At 18.5% G+C, this 22,682-nt stretch overlaps 1 protein-coding gene across 2 annotated transcripts in view; it reads right to left on the bottom strand.

Annotated features, from left to right (window-relative positions):
- Positions 1–22,628, bottom strand: part of Bm12386 (Uncharacterized protein) — a gene marked incomplete at both ends in the record, with an annotated part of 51,292 nt that extends 28,664 nt beyond the window's left edge. For both annotated transcript variants that reach the window (XM_043076166.1, XM_043076167.1), the window contains 8 exons: positions 265–432; positions 2,345–2,527; positions 11,734–11,887; positions 14,450–14,635; positions 19,999–20,216; positions 20,436–20,486; positions 21,607–21,678; positions 22,512–22,628. In XM_043076166.1, coding sequence (XP_042932100.1) covers positions 265–432; positions 2,345–2,527; positions 11,734–11,887; positions 14,450–14,635; positions 19,999–20,216; positions 20,436–20,486; positions 21,607–21,678; positions 22,512–22,628 — 1,149 coding nt within the window. The remainder of the gene's footprint in view (positions 1–264; positions 433–2,344; positions 2,528–11,733; positions 11,888–14,449; positions 14,636–19,998; positions 20,217–20,435; positions 20,487–21,606; positions 21,679–22,511) is intronic.
- Between the last annotated feature and the right edge of the window lie 54 nt (positions 22,629–22,682).

Here is a 22,682-nt window from a genome sequence, read left to right as displayed (position 1 = left end):
TTTAGTTAAAGAGAAAAAAATAAACATTTCCATTAAATGAAATGAATAGCATTAAAAAATAAAAAAATAAACAAAGTAAATAAATAAATAAATTTTTTAGTAATTATATAAATAACAAATTTAGCGACACAATATTGACTATTTCACCTTTTTTTCACGCTTTTTTTCTCAATTTCAATTATTTCAATTGAATATTTCATACGTTATAAAAGCTAAAAACGTTTTCAACGTGTTTGTTCACGTTTACGCTTAATTAAAACTTACTTTTTCGAAGCTATACTTTGTAGTTGAATCATCTTGCAACTCATTTCTAGGCAATTTACTATCTTCAATCACCTCATAATCAATCTTTTTATACTTTCCACCGGATGGCGTTGTCATGAATTCAACACTTGGCAATAGTTGTGGTAATTCTTTTGGCTTTGGACCACCCTTAAAATTAAAGAAATTTTAAAATTTTACTCCAGAAAAAAAAAGAAATGAATACTAAATAACAAACAAGTAATAAGTAATAAAGTAATAAGTAAATAATGAAATAAGTAGGTAATAAGTAACAGGTAAGTAACAAAAGCAATATGCAAGTAACAAAAAAATTTTTTGTGTGAGTAGCAATAAAACAATCAAGTAATAATAAGTAATAGGTAAGTAACAAAAGTAATAAGTAAATAATAAAAAAATTTTTGTGTGTGAATAATAAGGAATAAAATAAGTAAGTAATAAAGTAATAATAAGTAATAGGTAAGTAACAAAAGCAATATGCAAGTAACAAAAAAATTTTTTGTGTGAGTAGTAATAAAACAATCAAGTAATAATAAGTAATAGGTAAGTAACAAAAGTAATAAGTAAATAATAAAAAAAATTTTTTGTGTGTGAATAATAAGGAATAAAATAAGTAAGTAATAAAGTAATAATAAGTAATAGGTAAGTAACAAATGTAATAATTAAGTAATAAAAAAAATTTTCTCTAACTCACTTACTTCTCCATTAATTAAAGATTAATTAATTAAAATTATTTAATTACTGAGTATTACTTATTGCTAATCAAACATACAAAATTATTTTCTACTATAAAAAGGAATTTTTATAAGTAAACAAAAAATGATACTTATAGCAAAGACAAAAATGTAATGAAATTTTCAAAATTAAAAAATTTTAAAATGTGCAAATTTTTGAAAAGTTTTTTTTTTTTTTTTTTTGTTTATTACTATGAAAGAAAATTTATTTATTATTTTAAAAATTTTTAGACAAATGTAAGCTAATAATTGTGCAAATATTACGAAATGCATTCAAATGTTTCAGAAAATTCATTGAATTTGTAAACAATAAACACTGAAAGAAAATATGTAAATAAATTGCATTGCATTTTCCCTCAATGAATTATAATAAAATATTTTATATTAAAATGTTTTGTTTTTTTTTTTTGGTAATATATAAATAAAACATTTTTGATATATTTATTTTCATTTCGTCTTTTATTTTTATTCATTATAATATTTGATTAATCATTTCAAAAATATTAGAAATTTGTTTTTTTTTCTCTCTCTCTCCCTCTCTCTCTCTCTCTCTTTCTTGCTTTTTTTTTTAAAGTAAACATAATTGATGTGTCATTTTTTTTGATTACAAAATTAAAAGAAATGAAATTTGTAAAGGTTACTGAATAAAGCAATGAGAAATTATTTCATGCGCATATGTCACACTTATAATTTTATAATAAATGTTAATTTATAAATTTATTGTTAGTTTAATTTATTTTTATTTAATATATTGATTGTTTTATTTATAAATAATTTACAAATATGCTAAAATTGATTAAATTTATTTTATCAAAAAATAAGTACTTCAAATGCCAGCATTACTTAATTACTTGAATTTTTTAATAATAATTACAAATTTTTTTTTTTTTAGTAATGCAATTGCATGATAATTAATGAGTAAGCATTAATTAGCATTTAAAGAAACTGCCAAAGTTATAAGCTATCTAATCATTCATTTAAATTTATTTTAATGGACAAATTTACAAATTTAGCAAGAAGTAAAATTTATGAAATTAATAAGAGTGTTAAAAAAAAAAATTGAATCAAACTATTTGTTATTATATAATTTAACTATTTATTTAATAATATTAAGACTGGTAATTAATTTTAATTAAATAAAGTAATATATATATTAGTAATTTGAATTGTAATAGAAATGTTTAAAATAAAATATTTGTTATTATATAATTTAATTATTTTTTAGTAATATTAAAATCGGTAATTAATTTTAATTAAATAAAGTAGTATATATTAGTAATTTGAATTGTAATAGAAATATTTGAAATAATAAACAAATTAATAGGATTTACCTTTGGACTCCATTTATTGCCATTGATTGGTCGTGAAAGTGACTCATCGATTGTTTGTTGTTTACTTGTATTCATTTCAAATTGTTTAGTTAGACTTGAGACAACGCCTAATTTTGTTGACGTATCGCTAGTTGGAATTATCGGTGAACTAAGTGACGGAACAGGTGACACTGACGCACGTGGCTAAAAAAATTAACAATTATTTAATAGAAAATTTAAAACAAAATTAAAAAAAAATATATTTCGTAAAATAATTTCTTAACTTTTACATTCTTTTCTTTCTTTCTTTTTTCTTTTTTTCTTTTATTTTTCTCATTTATTATTATTTTAAATTTTTAAAATTTAAAAAATATTTCTATTATTTTTCGTCGTTTCTTTTCCTTTTTTTTTTGAAGAATTGTTGCTTAGAGAGAGAGAGAGAGAGAGAGAAAAGAAGAAAAGGAGGTTTGGAAAAATGATAGAAAGAATAATGAGAGAGAGAGAAGAAAGGAGAAAAAAAAAGTTTAGAAAAATAAGAAATAAAAGTAAATATTTGAAAAGAACTTTTCAAATTGATAAATATTGAATCAAATTTTTAGCTTTTTAAATTTCAACAAGCTAACATTATTTATTTTTGTAATAAACTAGTAAATTAAAATATTGTTTACTTTACATTACATTACTTTACTTTGCTTTTTTTGTTTTTGCTTCTTTAGCAAAAAACAAAAAAAATTAAAAAAAAAAAATTTAATGAATCATAAAAATATGAATGAAACAAAAATAAAATTAAATAAGCATTACCTGAATTGATCATTTTTAAAATAAACAAATTGAAATAGTATTAAAAATTTGGTCCAAAAAAAAAAAATCAAAATATTGGATAGAATTTAATTATAATTTTAAATTAATTACTTTAAATTGTATTAATCATCGCAATTAATCTATTTCAAAATATTTTCTTCCTTTTCAATTATAATTTTAGAATGATAAATTTACAATAAAAAATTTTATATATCAAAAATTAATTAGAACTTACATTTTCTACAAATGAAACGATAAAAGAAAAAATACACCTATAATTAATATTAATTAATAATAATGATTAATAATAATAGAAATAATAATTGTTACTCAATCTTTTTTCTTTTTATAGTCTATAAAAAATTGAGAAAATTAATTTTAGGAATGGGAATGATTTAATAAAATAATAAAATTAAGCATGCGACATGCGACATTTTAAGATTATACGAAAATTAGAAAATTTTGTAAACAACTGTGCAAAATTTAAATTTTAAATGAGAATCGCTGATTTGTTTTTTGATAAAAAAGTGAAAAGATAATACCAAAAATATTTTTACACCAAAAAAAAAAAAAAAAAAAAAAAAAAAAAAAAACAAACAAATAAACAAAATAGTCTAAAATTGTTTACAAATATTTTATTCATGATATAAACTAATTTCAATGTTATTTCATTTCGGAAATTAACATTTCATTGGACGGATCAACATTTGAAAGGAATTAAATTCATTTGTAATCAATTGTAAACAAATAATTAATACATTCGAGTTGTAAACAAATAATTAATGCATTTAAATTAACCAACAAATACATTTATTTAAATTGTTAAATTATATTTATATTTGTTTAAAATTATTTTGAAGAACAAAAAAAAACTGAAAAATGATGGAAATTCAGAACAGAATTAATTAATTAACAAATATAAAAATGAGTTGAATTTTTTTAAAAATTTAATTCTACACAATTGTTTTTAAATTTTTTGACATTTAAATTTGCCAAACTTTCTTTTTGCATAATTGAAAATTACTTTAAAAGGTGCGCATTGTTAATTTTATACTTATCTAATTACTTATACTTATATCGCTGAACAAAACTCAATTAACAATAATTAATTAATTTCAATTAGTAAACAAAAAACTTTTACATTGTTAATAAAAAATTAAAATGTCAAAAGTTTTTAATAAAAAAAAAGAACAAATATTTTTGTTATTTAAAAAAAAAACTCAAAATTTCTTCATATCGAAATAATTATTTAGTCTTCGCTGTTTTTTTTTTCTTTTTTTAAATTTAAAATTAAATGAATAAATCTGTTCCGGTTAAAATCATTTTTTAAATTATTAAAGCTTTTTTTTTTTACAAAAGGAATTTTAGAGAGTTAAAAAAGAAAAATTTAGAAATGCTAAAAAATTTTTTCACTGATTGATTAATTTTATTTCTTCCTTCTTTTTTCTTTTTCACTATGAAATTAAAACATTTGTGTTAATCCGGAAATATGCAAATAACTACGAAATGATTATAATTCCGGAATAATCCTAGCACATATTGCATTACTCATTGTAATATGTAAATAATTAAAAATTTCACTCAATTTCAAATGAATTTATCAATTGAAAATTGACACTTTATAAATACAATGAAATAATAATAAATAAATAAATTATTTAAAATTTAATAAATTATAAAATTGTTTTCTTTCTTTTCCAAACAAAAAAAAAAAGAAAGAAAAAGTATTTCCTCAAATACATTTCATTTTAATTTTTTTTTTAATTTTTGTCAAAAAAAAAAAAAAAAAAGATAAAATGACAATATTTTGATGAAAATAAACTATGTCAATTTTTGAAATGAAATAAAATATTTCATTTATTTACAATTTAAAGATTAAAATTAAAATTTAAAAAAAAAAAAAAAAAAAACAGATTCATTTTTCATATTAGCTTATATAAAATAAAATATATTAAACGATTAAAATTAAATTTAAAAAAAAACAAATTCTTTTTTTGTTATTAGCTTATATCAAATAAAATTTTTATTGTAAAGCTATTTAGCAAAAAAAAACAAAACAAAAAAAGTTGAAAAAAATTAAATTCACCGTAATTTTATTGTGTCGGCGTCTCTTTGATCTAGCTTCTTTAATAATTGTATTCGTTGTATCAGAATTAGTAGCAGTTGTAGTATTAATATTAATATTTTTTTTAAATTTTTTTTGTACAGCACAACTAATACGATTAGTTGTTTTACTTAAGCATAAACACATTTTTTTTTTAAAAAAATTTAAAATTTTAAAAATTAAAAAATTTTAGAGGAAAGCAAATTGCGTAGGTAATAAATGGTAGTATGTGTTAAAGAAGGAAATAGAATTCGAAATGTATATTTTTTGATAAAAAATTAAAATTGGGAAAATGAAAATTGCGGTCGATAGAAGAATGAATGAATGAATGAATGATTGTAATAGATTGGTTGGAAATGATGTAATAATAAAAAAAAAAAAAAAATTATTAAATAAAGTAATTAAATTTAAAATGTTGACAAATTTTTTTTTTTTTTTTTTTTTTGTGACAAAGAATGTATCAAATTAAATTTAAAAAACAAAAAAAAAAAAAAAAAAACAAAATTGATAACTGATAGATTATACGGTTAATATTTGACAGTTTAAAAAAAAAAAAAAAAAAAGCAAAAATTGAATTAATCAATTTGACCGAATTGAAATTTAAAAAAAAAAAAAAAGGAATTTAATTTGTATTTGTATTTTTTTTTTTTGTTATTTCCTGAAAATTTTAATTTAATTTTTTCTTTTTTTTAATAGTAATTGACAGATAATATTTTTAGAGGATTGCAATGTTTTTTTTTTTTTTTTTTTTTTTAAATTTTTTTTAAATATTTTAAATACATTTGACATAATTTTTTTTTTTTTTTTTGTTCATTTTCTTTTCTTTGTCATCTTTCTTCCAATATTTTTACATTTTACAGTTTAAAAAGAAATTTAAAAAAAAAAAAAAAAATGTTAAAATTTCTTAGAAACAAGAATGGCAATTATAAAATTGAAATTTTTAAAATGAACAAAAAGCATTTTCGAATTTTATTAAATAATTCTAAATTTTTTAAAATTTTATTTTGTTAAATTTTTTTTTTCCGAGAATTACAAATTTTTGAAAATAATTTTAATCATTTATTGTTAAATATACATATGTATATATATCCTCGATTGTTTGTTAATTTTATTTCAATTAGAAATTAAATTTTTATTTCAAAAAAAAAAAAAAAAGAAAGAAATGGAAATTCACATCTGGCAAACATAAATTTAAGCAAAATCTGCTAAAAAAAAATTCAATTTTAAATTGTAATTACCAAATTAATGTTGAAAAAAAAAAAAAAACTGAAATTTTAACTGAATGTAAATAATAGAAAAAGAAAATTAGCAAAAACAAAAATTCAACATTTAAAAATTTTGATAAAAAAAGTATGTTTACAAAATTTATAATAAAATAATATCTGAAATGTAAACAATTCTAATTTTCATCCAAATATATTTTACCTTTTTGTTTACCTTATGCGACAGGTAATTTGATAAAATCAATTTAAAAAAAAAGTCTAATTACAACAATTTTTGTAATTTATTATCAGTTTTTTTTTTTTTTTTTAAATTCTTTCTCTCTTTTCTTTTTTATTAAAATAGTAATAATAAAATGAAATTTTCTTTCTTTCATTTTAATTAAAATTAAAATTTATTTCTATTTAAAATTAAAATTTATTTCTGAGTTATTTTTTTTTAATTATAATTTCGATTTGTACCTATTTTACTTTTTTAGTTGCTTATTTGTGCTCTAATCTAAAAAATTAAGTGTAATATTTTTTTTTTTTTAAAAAAAAAAAGAAAAACAATAAAAGTATGATCTATTTAATAGAGATTAAATTTTTTTTTTAAATTTCTTTAAAATTAGTGAATTATATTTCAAATTTAAATGTGCAATTATATTAGATAAAAAAATTATTTTATAAATAAATAAATAAGATTTTTCATTTTAAATAATGATTAATTTGCAAATTTTTGTAATAAATAATAAAGATTATTCTATTGAATTGTTTAAGATAATTTTAATTAATGAAAAGTTTATTTACTTTATTTATCTTCTTAAACATTATGTATCAAAATTATTTTAAAATTATAATTCCGCCTTCGAAAATTAACTCGAGATTAAAAAGAAATTTACAATAAAAAGTAAAAGAAATGAGAAATTTAAATATTAAATTTATATTTCAGTAATAATATTTTATAACTTTTGCTTAAAAAAAAATTTTTTTTAAAAAAAAAAGTATAATTTTAATGCATTTTATTATGATAACTTTTTATCAAAAATCATTCATTTTGCTGACTTACATTTGTAAGTATTAATTTAATTTTGTTAAATTTTTAATTTTGTTAAATTCTTACTGTCTTACTTCAATCATTCAACTTTTAATTGATTTGTCACATCGATTTATTTCATTTTACTACTGATCACATTATGTCAAACGATGCAGTTCACATGGTTTAATATAAAATTGAAAATTAAAAAATGTTAATTGAAATTCATAATTAATAACTCAAATATAATTTAAAAAAAAAAAAATTAAGCAATAATTGCATAATTTTCAAATGGCATATTTAATAATTCGTTTGATATTATAATTTTATGTTTTAAAATTATCAAAAATTATATTTCATAGCTATTAAAATTTCCTTTTTTTTTTTTTTTTTTGTAATTATTAATTTTGTTTATTTATTTACTCATATATTTATTTTTTTATTTTTCCTTTAATTTCTGCAGAAAAAAGAAGTGATAAAATTGGTAGTGATAATAACATGAACTATCAGAGTAATACTAATAATAATATTAATAGTAATAATAATGATGTTAGTAATAATAATGATATTATTAATAATAATAGTAATATTAATAATAATATACCATCGTTATTTTACTGCAACAAACAATTTTTACACAAACTTTTCTTTTCATTTTTGCATTTTTTCTCTTTTTAATTTTATTTTCATAAAAAAGTTTACAATGACCCAATTTTTTTTCTTTTTTTTTTTTTTAAATTAATTCAATTTTCCAAAAAAAAAAACAAAAAACCTAAAAATATATTTGTTTGTTTGTTCGTTTTTCTTTCTTTTTTTTGAATTTCGAACGTTTTTAAAAAATTATTTATTGGTAAAAATTCGAATGAAAATTGGTAAAGTTAAAAAAGTATTCTAAAATTAAAAAAAGTACATTGTCGAGATTTTTAAATGTAAAGTAAAAAAAAAAAAAAATGAAATGAAATGATCTATCATTTCTAAATGTCATTTGTCATCAGTTCACAACTAATGCAAATGTGACGATCATAGTTTGATCAAAATTATTTCAACGAAAAAATTAAACGAATAAAATTTTAATCTTTATTTGTTTTAAAATTTTTGCATTTTTAATTTTTAATCGAAATTTATTTTTTATTTTTTTTGAAAGAAAAAAAAAGAAAAGTAAAAAATTTTTTATAATTTCAAAATTTGTAAATATTGTTAAATGATTTAATTGTAATTTGATTTGAATTTAATAAAACACTCCTTATGAAATATTTCACTTTTTTTTCTTTTATTTGAAATATTTAAATTTCAAAGTTTATAAATAATAAAAACTTTGAAATTTTAAAAAGTTTAAGAATTTGGTAAAACAAATCGATTTTTATAAAAATAACAAATAAGCTCAAAAAAAAAAAAAAATCTTTAATTTATTTTCAAAATAATATAAATATTTGTTTACTCTTTTTTGTTAATTTAATAATTCAATAAGACTAAAAAAAAAAAAAAAAAAGATGAAAAACAATGATATCTGAAATTAAATACTAAAATACCTTTTGCTAATATAATCGAATTGAGCATAAATAATTTGTAATCAATAAAAGTAATTATCAATTAAATTCATATAAATAGATTCAAATTTTCTCATTTCAATAAAAATTCATTTCATACTTTCATTTATTAAAATAGAAAAATAATTAAATTCATTTTACATATATTTATTCACTCATTAAGTGAGCATTTAATTAATTTAAATTAAACTTTTAATTACAATTATCTAATTTATAAAATTTTTCTTCAATTTCCAATTTCATTAAAAAAAAAAAAAAAAAAACTGTTAATGATAGTACAAATTAAAATAATTGATAATAAACTGATAATTAAATTTCACACACAAAAAAAAAAAAAAAATTTAATACCTCAATGGAATATTTAAATATCGAATATTGTCTGATCATTTCATCCGTCACTTCAAACGTTACTATTTGCTCACGTACGTCACTTTTTTTTTTTTTTTTTTTATTTCAATTCTATAAAAATATCTAAAATTTAAAAAAAAAAGAAAAAAGCAACAGCTAAAGCAATGAAATGAAAAGAATTGAAATAAAAGTGAAATTGAAGAATGAAAAATTTTTGTTCAATTCGATGACAAATAATTTTTTAAAAAAATTTTGTTGAAAGAGGGTAAAATTCATTTTATATTTGCAAAAGCAACTAAACTATACTCATTTTCTCTTCTTTTATTTAAAAAGAGGAGAAAATGATGAGTGAAAGGGGAAGGAGGAAAAAGGAAGGGAAATGAACAAAGAGAGAGAGAGAGAGAGAGGTAGGAAAGGAGGTAAAATGAGGAGGAAGAAGAAGAAGGTAGAAGGAAGAAATGAACAGAGAGAGGGAAGAAAGGAGGTAAAATGAGGGAAAAGAAGAAGGTAGAAGGAAGAAATGAACAGAGAGAGGTAAGAAAGGAGGTAAAATGAGGGAGAAGAAGAAGGTAGAAGGAAGAAATGAACAGAGAGAGGTAAGAAAGGAGGTAAAATGAGGGAGAAGAAGAAGGTAGAAGGAAGAAATGAACAGAGAGAGGTAAGAAAGGAGGTAAAATGAGGTGGAAGATGGAAGGAAGATTAAAAGAATTGAAAGAAATGAAAAAAAGCTTATTTCTTGATGAATAGAAACAGTTAGTTTAATTTATGATTAAAAAGTAAATATCCGGAATAACCGGATATTTATTATTGTTTATTACATACCTTTATGCTAGTTTAATTTTTATTTTTAAATTCTGTTATTTCACTTTCTTTTCTTCACTTATTTCAATAATTAATTTTCTTCTACTTTTCATCATTTTTTCGTTTTTCTTTCTTTTTTTTTTTTTTGTTGTAATATTGATTAGAAAGTTTAGAAAAGATAATTTAATGGAACAAATGTTACATTATTGTTTACAATTTTTATCTTTTCACCAGTATACATCGATATGTAACCAAAAAAAAATTTTTTTTTTTTTTTTTGCAAATTTTAAAACCAAAAAAAAAAGTGAAAAAAAAAAAATCCAACCAGTTTTATAGAATTTTTTTTTAAAAAAAAAAAAAGAAAATGAAAAATTATAATTTTTTTTTCTCTTTTTTTTGAACTTTTCATTATTATTTCAAAGTAATATGAGAGAAAAGTAATCAGGAAAATTATTGATCCGGAAAATTTTCAATCTAAAATATGTGATCATACAATCTTATCAGTTCTATTATTTATTATTATTTTAAATTTTATCACTTCTTATGTAATCATTATTTTTTCTTCCATTTAAGAATTATCATATTCTAACCTGAAAATTCAATTCTAACTCATAATGCTCCTAATAGGTTGAATTCCTAAAAGAGTAATCAAATTAGACATTTTTTAAAATTAAAAAAAGAAAAAAGTAAAATCAAAATTTAATAAACTCCGGAAAAAAAAAAAAAAACATAAATTGCAAAAAAAAAAAGAGGAAAATTCGATGATTAAAATAATCGAAAATTTGAAGAATATTAAATAAATTAATCGGAACCATAAAAGACTAACATTTTGAGTTTTTATTATCAAATAAAAAGTTAATCTTTGCCTAAAAAATTAAAAAAGTTAATCTCAATCTTTGTTTCTTATAAATTCAATTAATTCATTTAATTAAATTATTTATTTTAACATTTAAATTCTACACCAAACATTTACTCAATTTTTGCATTTGAAAAACAAAAACGAAGCAAACTTAACTTGAACTAATGTCAATATTATGGAAAAGGAATAAATCATGTAATCTAGTTTTTAAGTAATTAATTACTTTGATAAAAAAAAAATTCGAAATTCATGTTACTAAATGTTACAAACGGAAACGAACAAAAAAAAAAAGCGAAGTACTTTTCATCAGTGAAACAAAATTTATAAATGAAAGAAATTATAAGTCGTTTCTCTCTCTCTCTCTTTCTCTCTCTCTCCCTCAAAAAAAAAAAAAAAAAAAAGGAAATGAAATGATGGAAAATTTCAATTGTTCATTACTTTATAAATTTTAACAAAAAAAAAATTGAAATGACTTAAACGAATTTCCCAGATGATTAACTATTAACTGGCATTACTCATAGCACTTTAGTATGACTAATTTATTCATTGTTAATCAAACATTTTTATCGCAAATTATAAAGAAAAAAAAATTAAAATTTACAAAAATTTTAATTAACAATAATAAAGGAAAAAAAAAAGCGTTAATTTAAATTTATAAAATTCGATTTTTTTTTTCTTTTTTTTTAATTTATAAATTTAATTAGAATTAACTTACAGCGATGTTTTCTTCAGTAAATTTTGAACCACTTGCAACTTTCTTAATTGCAGTAGTAGTCGTAATTGTTGTTTCAGTGGTAATTGTTGAATCAGCAGGCAAATGAACAGCTATTGATGGACTACTATTGTACAACGTATTTCTTATTGGTAAGCTATAATCATATTAATTAATTAATTAATTAGTTGGTTAGAAATATCAGTAATTAATCAAAAACTAATCATAAATATGCAAATATTTTATATAATACAATCTATTTGAAGTAAATTTAAAAAAGAATTAAATTTTTTTTTTATTATTAAAAAAGCAAATGTAAAATTTAAAAAAAAAAAATTTATATCATTAATATTTAACTATTACTAACAATATTAGATTATCATTGTCTGTTATCATTATTATCATTGTTGCTATAGCTATTATTATCTCATTATTATTGCTATTGTTATTGGTATTATTATTGTTTCGGAATTTTTCATGAGGAAAAATTAATTTCAATACTTGAATTTAAAAATTTTCTCAATTTGATGACAAGGAAAAAGTAGGAAAAAAAAAAATTAAAAGGTTAAGAAGAAAGTTAATTTTATTAATTAAAGGAAAGCTCAGAAATAGCTTTTTTATTAAGAAATAAACATTGCATAGAAATGTTTTAGCTACAATAACGTTGCAGCTAAAATGAAAAGTGCAATAATGTTGCAACTACAATAAGATCACATAAAGAGTGCAATAATAGTGTTGCAACTACAATAAGATCACATGAAAAGTGTAACAATAGTGTTGCAACTACAATAAGATCACATGAAAAGTGTAACAATAGTGTTGCAACTACAATAAGATCACATGAAAAGTGTAACAATAGTGTTGCAACTACAATAAGATCACATAAAGAGTGCAATAATAGTGTTGTAACTACAATAAGATCACATGAAAAGTGTAACAATAGTGTTGCAGCTACAATAAGATCACACGAAAATGCAATGACAATGTTACATTCATTTAATCGCCAAATAATACTTCAATTTTCACAAAATGTTATTTACTTATAAAATGATTTACTGTATCATTTGTCATTGATATTCTTTCTTCGGTTTTTTAAAAATATTACATTTAAAATGCTACAGTGTCTCACTGACAAAAGTTAAAAATATATTTCGAAAAGGTCACTAAAAGGTCATTCATATATTCTGATACATTTTCTTTCTTTCTATATTTCACTCACATCTATTCTAATCAATTTCACATTTATCAAATCCATTTAATAATTATTGTTAATACTTCCTTATTTCTACTATATTATAATTTTTACTTTTATATTTGTACCATTTCTCTGGCATCAAAGTACCTAAACAATACTGATAATATGGTTAATTTCTTAAAAAAAGAAAAAGATGCAAATTGGTACTACAAAAATGCTTCGAGCAAATAAGCATAACTTTTTTGTTGTGGTAATATTCAAATTAAGTTAGTCAAATTTAATATATTCTGTTTTTTTTTTTTTTTTTTTTTTTTTTTTAATTTTCAAAATTTCTGAAATAAAACATAAAAAGTTATAAATTGGAATAAATTTTGAATTAGAATTTGCAATTCTTTTCCATTATGTAAATTTTTATATTTATTAGTGCTATGTTTATTTTCGTTTTACACATTTTTATATTTTATATATGCGTTTGTTTTAATATAAATTTTATTTTCATTTATTATTTTTTATTTTTATTTATTTTCTATTTTTTCATTTTATATATTTCTAAATGTTTTTTCCTCTTTTTATTGTAAATACGATTAATAGTTCAAAAAAAAAAAAAACAAAATAAAAACATATATATATATTCTTCAATAATATAATTGAATATTAATCATGCAAAAGATAGAAAATATTTAAAAGTGAAAATTTAAACAAAAGCATTTTTTATTGATTGCGAACAAAAAAAAAAAAAAAAAAAGAGGAAAGAAGAAGAAAAGTAGTAAATAAGTAATAATTCATTTTTGTATAAACAATTGTGGCAGTTGAAAAAATAAATCGAAAAAAGAAGTAAAAAACTTTAAAAGAAGTTGAAATGAAAAAATTACAAAATTTTTTGTATTTAAAGTAAAAATCAAAAAAACAAAAGCAAAAAAAAAAAAAAGATTTTTATTAATTACGCAAATAACAATTAAAATAAGAATGAAAAAAAAAATTTTTTTATCACTTCAATTTTTCAATTAATTATTTATTTGATAAGATAAGCATATTTAATGAAGCAAATGTGATTAAAGCAATATTATTTAATCATTTCTAATTCTCTTTCTTAATTAATTAATAAAATAAATAATTATGAAAAATTAATTGGAAAAGTTTATATTTGATGATAATAAACAATGAAATTAAATTGTTTAAAGTTCATATTAAAGTAAAAAAAAGAAAAGAACTGCTAAAGTTAAAGTTTAAAACAAAATAACTTGTTTTTTTTTTGTTTTTTTTCATTCCCATAATTTTACATCCTATTCATTTGTCAACCAAATTGTCAACCAAATTACATTATTTTAAAAAATTAATTATTATACAATAAATATTGTCATTTGATAAGGTATTTGATTATTTCATTACTTTTATCATACAATTAGTAAATCAATTTTGTTTTAATACCATTTCTTTTTCAGTTGTTTTACAATAAAATATTAATACAATTATATTTAATTAATTATTTTCTTTTTATATAATTATTAAAAACTTTTAATCTACCTGTATTCAGGTGTACCAGCAGAATCTGAATAACGAGTTGTGGATATTGTTTCTTCGTATGTTGTTGATTCACTTCGATAACCTGATTCACCAGCTCGTTCGTTGTTTGCTTGTGATAATTGATTTCGATTATTTATGATATTCTCGTAATCACTGAGAAATTCTCGTAATGATCCTGATTTAGACCTAAAAATTTTGACCTACTTTTTATATGCTAAATTTGATCTGAAAAAATTTAGACTTATTTTTATATGCTAAATTGTGCCTAAACATTTAGGCTTATTTTTTTTTTTTTTTTTTAAGCTAATTTGAGCCTAAAAATTTAGATTTATTTTTATGTGCTAATTTGTATCAAAAAATTTACACTTATTTTTATATGCTAAATTTGATCCTAAAAATTTAGGTTTATTTTTTGTATGCTAATTTTAATCTAAATTTTAATTAAAATTTTAAGCTCAAGAAAATTTTGATTGTATATACACATGCAAAAAATGAAATATTTAATTATAATTTTTAAAGATTATGAAAAAATTGAAAATTTTATAATTCTAAAATTTTATATTTTATAAACAAATATTTCTAAAGAGAAATTATGAAAAAAAAAAAAAAAAAAAAAAAATAAAAATTTTTATTTGCTGTTTAATGAATTGAATAATTTCTAATATATTTTATATAGCACATTTATATCTAAAAAAAAAGAAATAAATAAATAAAAAAGAAAATTTTAACAATCAAAAAGTAATATAAATTCGTTTATTAGTACATACAAATTTTATAAATTAATATCAAAAAAACTAATATTATAATTTATAAATTTTAATGAAAACAAACAGAAATTTTTGTTAATCAAAATTTACGCTATTGTTAAATCGAAAAAAAAAAAATTTTTTTTCAAATACTAAAAAAATTCAAAATGAAATTATTGGAAAAATTTTTGCTAATATATAATTTTTTCAATAAATACAATTAAAAAATTTTGCTAATTTACGAAAATATTTGAGTCAAATAATTTTATTAAAATCAAATTAATAATAAATAAAAATTAAATTAAATTAATAAATAAGAATCAAATTAATAATTAAATCATGAATGTAGTTAAATACAATATAATTCAAGAATATTTTAAATTATTAATTGCTTTTAAAAATAAGCAAAATATTTGTTTTATTAACAATTATAGTCATTAATAATTTATTTATTAAAGTAATAGGTGATATCAATTTAATGTTATCATAAGTAATATCAATTTAATGTTATCATAAGTAATGTCAATTTAATGTTATCATAAGTAATATCAATTTAATGTTATCATAAGTAATATCAATTTAATGTTATCATAAGTAATATCAATTTAATGTTATCATAAGTAATATCAATTTAATGTTATCATAAGTAATATCAATTTAATGTTATCATAAGTAATATCAATTTAATGTTATCATAAGTAATATCAATTTAATGTAATCATAAGTAATCTCAACTTTCTCTATAATTCATCCATATAACAATTTGATTTAATTAACTTAATATAAAAGATATAAGTTAAGAAATAATTTACCAGATGTTATCATCTGTAATACTATCTTCGTTCTTATCATTATCATCAATGCTATCAATACTTTCATCGATATCACTGCTGCCATTATCACATTCCTCAATTGAGGCTATGAAATTATTCAAATAAATATTAAACAATCGATGAATTTCGATTGATAATCGAAGACCCATTCTTTTCTTTTTCCTTTTCCTATCACTGATTCATTCTTATCATCATAGTGATAACATTATCAGAGTGTAATTTAAGCATTAATTATCACAGTAGTAAGTAGTAGTAATTTAATTGATTTCAGCGAATAATCAATGAAAAATTTTTTTTTTAATAAATTGAATAATCACTTGTAAATTAAACGATTATTATAATATGTTGCATTTCGAATGGAATTTTTTTACGAAGAATTTTCATTTGAATAAATTTCATAGAAATAAATGTTTGAAAAAATAAATTACAGTAACAGAGTGATAAAAAATTATGTGAAAAGCAGTTAAAATACAGTTTAGAATGATGTAAAAATAATTATTAATGAACAAATAAGGTGGAGCATAAAAATTTAATGGAAAAAAAAAAAGTTTCGTTCTTTTCGTTTTTTTTCTTCATTTTTAAAAAAAAAAAAAAAATATATTTTACATTTGAAATTATAGCAATCAAATAAATGAAATGAAATGAATTGAATTGAATTGAAATGAAATGAAATGAATTAAAATGGATTGGAATGAAATAAAATGAAATGAAATGAATTGAATTGAATTGAATTGAAATGAAATGAAATGAATTGAATTGAATTGAATTGAAATGAAATGAATTGAATTGAATTGAAATGAAATGAATCAAAATGGATTGGAATGAAATAAAATGAAATGAAATGAATTGAATTGAATTGAATTGAAATGAAATGAAATGAAATGAAATGAAATGAAATGAAATGAAATGAATTGAATTGAATTGAATTGAATTGAAATGAAATGAAATGAATTGAATTGAATTGAATTGAAATGAAATGAATTGAATTGAAATGAAATGAAATGAAATGAAATGAAATGAATTGAATTGAAATGAAATGAAATAAAATGAATTGAATTGAAATGAAATGAATTGAATTGACTGGATTAATCAAGAAAAGATTACAATATGAAATGATAAATTAGTAATGTAATTTGTAACAATGATTCATTTTACTTTTTTTTCATCATCCTTTTTGCATTTAATTTAATTTCCATGTCAAATATTTGTTTATTTTTTAAATTCATTCTTCTAAATTATTTTATAAATATTTTTATATTTTTTGAAATTTGCACCGTTTAATATTCAAATTTGATAATTAATATTTGATCATTTCATTCTATTCTATCAATTATTGCATTAATTACTTCGTTTTTTTTTACTGCGTTAAAAAAAAGAGTTAATTAATATAATTAAAATTTAAATTAATTGAAATCAATTATTAACTGTGTGTTTATTCATTATAACTTTTTAGAATAAATTCTTTTTTAAAAATCATTTGTAAATAAATTTTATTTCTAACTTATTCATAAATTTCATTTCTTAATTTATTTATATATTGTTCGTAAATATGATTTAAATTTTAATATTAGTATGTAAATTTGTATCAAATATTTTTTGATCTTTTCATTTTTAAAAAATTATTCTAATAAATATTAAAACAAAAACAAAGAAAAAAAAATATTTTCCATTCCTGCTATAAAAATAAAATTTATACAATTTTATTTTAAAATGTTTTTATTTATAAAATTTCAAAAATTTCAATTACCTATTGATACCTGGCATTTTTGTAATTAGATTTGCAATTAGATTAAAGTAAGCACCGCTTGATCAATCAATAAATCAATCAATCAATCAACAATAAAAAGACGTTTCCCTTTTTTTTTTTTTTTTTTGCAGATTATTCGCTCACAAATGATATAATTTTATTCAAATTTAATTGATTCATAATTTTTTGCTTTTTCTGTTAACTGTCTGAAAATTTATGGAAAATGAAAAAAAAAAAAAGAAAATTTAATTAACAAATAAATTTTGTTTAGAAAATTTTTATATATTTTTCAAAATATGACATTAAATTATAAAGTTGTAACAAAAATATTGAAATTTTTTCTCATCAAATCATTTAATCACTAATGCAAATGAGAAAAGATAAGTGATATGATAAGGCTAACATTTGATAAATAAAACAAAATTTCATTTTCTTCCTCCCTTTTTTTTTAAATATATATTAAAATTTAAGCAACAATAATGATATGATAATGATATCTTCCATTGATGAGTAAAATTTTCCTAAGTTTATCATTTATCATTTTGCTTTTAATTTTTTCATATTTTTTTTTATCTAAAATTTCTACTATAATTTTTTAAAGTAATGATAACTGAAAAGATGAAAGTAATAAGATTTTTTTTTTTTTTTTTTTGAATTATTTGAAAATGACTAAACGTTATTTAAAAATATTTAAACCAATTGAAAAACCGTTTTTTTTTAAACTATTTGATTTTTTAAATTAAAAAATTTGTTAAATTATTTAAAAAAAAAAAAAAGAAAAAAGCTTAATTTAAAATAGATTGAAAAGGATTGTTTTTACCCAATTGTGAAAATTTGCAAATAGTTTATGAAATGAATTCGAGGTGTGTTACAGAATTTAAATTATCGATTGGATAAAGAGGTGACAAAGTGGTGACAAAGAGATGAAAACTGGAAATAATTCAAAAGTGGCTGAAAGCAAATGACAAAATAATATTTTTGCAATGAAATAAACAAAAAACTGTATGCTTTTTTAGATAAATATTTTGACGTTACTTACGTTTTACTTAAGTGAAATTTTTTTATTTTACTTACGTTTTACTTAAGTGAAACTTTTTTATTTTTCTTTTACTATTTCTTTTCTAAAAAAAAAAAAAAAAAAAAAGTTATCAAAAAAAGAGAAAAAAAAAACTTCCAAAAAAAAAAGAAAAAAAATGATCAAAAATTAAAAAAAATTCATCGTTTCAGTCAAAATATTTGCCAGAATGGATGATTTTTATAAATTCAAATGACAATTTGTAAAATTTAAATCAATAAAATTTGAATAAAAATGAATGAAAATATTTTAAAACTATCCATGTGATTACAGTTATTTATATTTCATTGTAAATTAATATTATTTATCAAAATTTATAAATTTATTAAATTAGTATTAAAATTTAAATATGTGTCAGTGACATAAATTAGTTATTGTCATTTTTTCATAATAACTTTTGCCATATATTTAATTTAAATTGCATATTGTTATGATACACACATATTGTAAACATATATCATATGATTGTGTAATATTTGTTATAAATATTTATTTAATATTATTGTTATTATTATCATTATCGTTATTATTAGAATTTATTAATCATTATTTTTTTCATCTTTGCTTATTATTATTGTCATTATTGTTATTATTATTATTATTATTATTTATTTATCATTGTTTTTATTGTTATTATTATTACTAGTTTATTATTATTATTATTGTTATTGTTATTATTATTACTTGTTTATTATTATTATTATTGTTATTGTTATTACTTGTTTATCATTATTATTACTATTGTATTATTATTACTTGTTTATCATTATTATTATTGTTATTATTATCATTGATTGCATATAATTTTCGAGTAAATAAATTTTATGTGCTATTTATATGTTATACAAATTACACTTATATTATATATTTAATTTTTCTTATTTATTATAAAAATTCGCAATATAAATTATTTGTTACTACTTTTATTATTATTAATTACTTTTATTACTTTTATTTGTTACTTTTATTAATTTTTTATTATCATTATTAATTACTAATATATATATATTAGCAAATTATTTATTATTAATGAGCATTCCTATTCTATATATGACAATTTCTCATTTCAATTTAAAATTCAATTTATCCTTTTTTTCTTCTTTTCAATTTATAATAAAAAAAAAAAATGAAAACTTTGATGCACCAACCTTATATGTGTCCGTTTTCCATCATTTTCCACTATATTTCGATAATTTTCATTAATTTGATATCCCATACGATCACTGCTACCTGATGATATCCATTGATCGTTCATATATTCACGTTGTCTCTCTTCACGTTGCTCACGGTAACGTTCACGTAACTCTCTTTGTTGTACGTGTTCATCGATTATTTTTGGTTCACAATGTACTTTAATTGGTCTTCCCTAAAAAATTTTTTCTTTTCTTTTTTTTTTTAAAGAAAAAGAAAAAATGAAAATAAAAGTATAACAAATTAGTATTATTTATTAATTTTATAGAATATATTCCATTTCTAAAATATAACATTTAATTTTAATACTTAAATTATTTTTTCTATGAATATATATGATTTAAATTTTATAATTTGAAATGATGAAAAAAAAAAAAAATTGAATAAACAAAACATAGTGTGATGGAGTGGAATCATCAAGGATTGTTTCAACAGCCATTGAGATCTGAAATTTTAATTCAAATTAATTTTTGATAATATTTATTTACACAAAAAATAAACATAATTTTTTTTTTTTTTTTTGACCAAAATGATTTATGTTAGAAATAATTTCAAATTTCTAAACAATTTACATTTTCCTAAAGCTTTCATTTTTAATTTTCAAAAAATTTTTTTTTTGAAATTTTTTTAATTTTAGTTATTGTTTACATTCCGCTGAAATTTAAATAATAACTCAATTTAGTTTTTCTTTTTCTAAAAACTTATTTCAAATGTTTCAAAAAAAAAAAAAAATGAAAAATGAAAAAGATTTTTTATTAAAATAGTTAATTTTTTGATTAGAGAAACAAGAATGAGTTATAAAAATGAAAATTTTAGCTCATATTTTAAAAAAATTTTAATCTTTAATCCGAAGTATATTTTAGTTTTGTTATACTAAAATTAAATATGAAATCAATTCGAATAATTATAAATTCTAAATTAGATATTGAAAAAAAACAAAAAACAAACAAAAGGAATCACTGAAATGAAAAAGTAATTTAATAAAAAAAATTATCATTGATTAATGAAGAAGATAATTCTTATGATATTCCGTTTCACTTTTAAACTATTAATTAAATTAAATTAATAAATTTCAATCTTTTCATTAAAGAAAAAAAAATTAACAATTCATTAGATTCTAGAAAGTATTTGAATTTTTGATATAATAAAATAATTTTTATGTTTTACTGAAAATTTGAAATGAAAACAATTCCTATTCATTGATAAACATTAAATATTTAATGCTAACTTTTTTTTAAGCAACAACAATTTCAAATTTATGATTATTTGATTTAAATTATTTCATAAAATAGTCTTATTAATTAATTCCTATAACTTTTAATATAATAATAATTAAGTTTCACAGAAATATTTAATTATATATATATAATTAATTATAATAATAATTAAGTTTTACAAAATTATTTGAAATATTTTTTTCATTTCCTAAAATGAATAAATCAAAAAATTGAAAATTAAAAGAGAAAAGATAAAGAAATAAAAATTTAATATTGAAAAAAAAAAAAAGGTTCAAAATTTTTGAACTTAAAATTGGTTTATTTTAATACCAAATCATATTGATAAACCTCGACTTGCATATATCCTCCTCCTCTGCTATTGTCACCATCATTGACACATTTATCATAATCTTGTCTTATCTAAAATTATATTACATTTTTATTAATCTAATAAATTCATTAATTTTATTAACATCGTAAAATTTAAAATTTTTTATTTTATTTTTGTAAAAAAGAAAAAAATTTTTTTTTAAATTGTTCAAACTATTAAAAACATTTCAAAAATTCAAAAATTTTGCACACAATTTCAAATTTAACAAAAAAGTAATTTCTCTTTTTTTTTCAGTTTAATTTATAACAATCAAATTAGATAAATAATTGAAATGTAAATTTTGCTAATGGATTTGAAGAGAAAATTAGCAAAAGGTGAAAGTTCACAAATGCAAAATATAAAATTGAAAATGACTTTAACTTCTTTTTTTCTATTTTTTTTTTGAACCTTTTTGAATTTTGGATTAAAAAAAAAAAAAAATGATTATAAATAATAAGTATCCGTGGAAAGAGAAATTACAATTTGAATAGAAATCTATTAAATTTAAAAATTAAATTTTAACTAATCAATTTTTAAAATAAAACAAACGATAAAAGCATTGAATAAATGAAAATTCAAATTATTCGCATTTATCAAATGCATACAATTTATCGCAATTAATTTAGGTTAATATTTTTGCAATTCAGAAATTAAATTTAAAATTTTTTTTTTTTTTTGAAATTGCTACATTAACTTACTTTTTTTTCTTGTCCAAGTAATTTTGGTAGTATTTAAAAATATGAAACTTTTTTTTTTCTTTTAAAATTGAAAAAATTTTAATTTTTCTTTTTTTTTTTTTTAATTATCAATTTTCGTTAATATTTTGTAATTAATAGTAATTTAATGAATACATTTGAAATGAATCAAATAAATAAATGCTAACTTCAGTTCGTTCAACAACCATACGATTGCGAGTTCGAGATTGCGAGCGCTGTTGTTGTCCACTATGCGCCACAGGTGTTAAATTTGAAAATGATTCCGATTCTAACCGATGTGGCATCGTTCGATCTAAATACAAAAAAAAAAAAAAAAAACAGGTCAAAAATTTAAAAAA

Source organism: Brugia malayi (assembly GCF_000002995.4).
Source record: "Brugia malayi strain FR3 genome assembly, contig: Bm_v4_Chr1_scaffold_001, whole genome shotgun sequence".
In the NCBI taxonomy this organism is placed as follows: Eukaryota; Metazoa; Nematoda; class Chromadorea; order Rhabditida; family Onchocercidae; genus Brugia; species Brugia malayi.
This window is presented reverse-complemented; position numbering and strand designations above follow the sequence as displayed.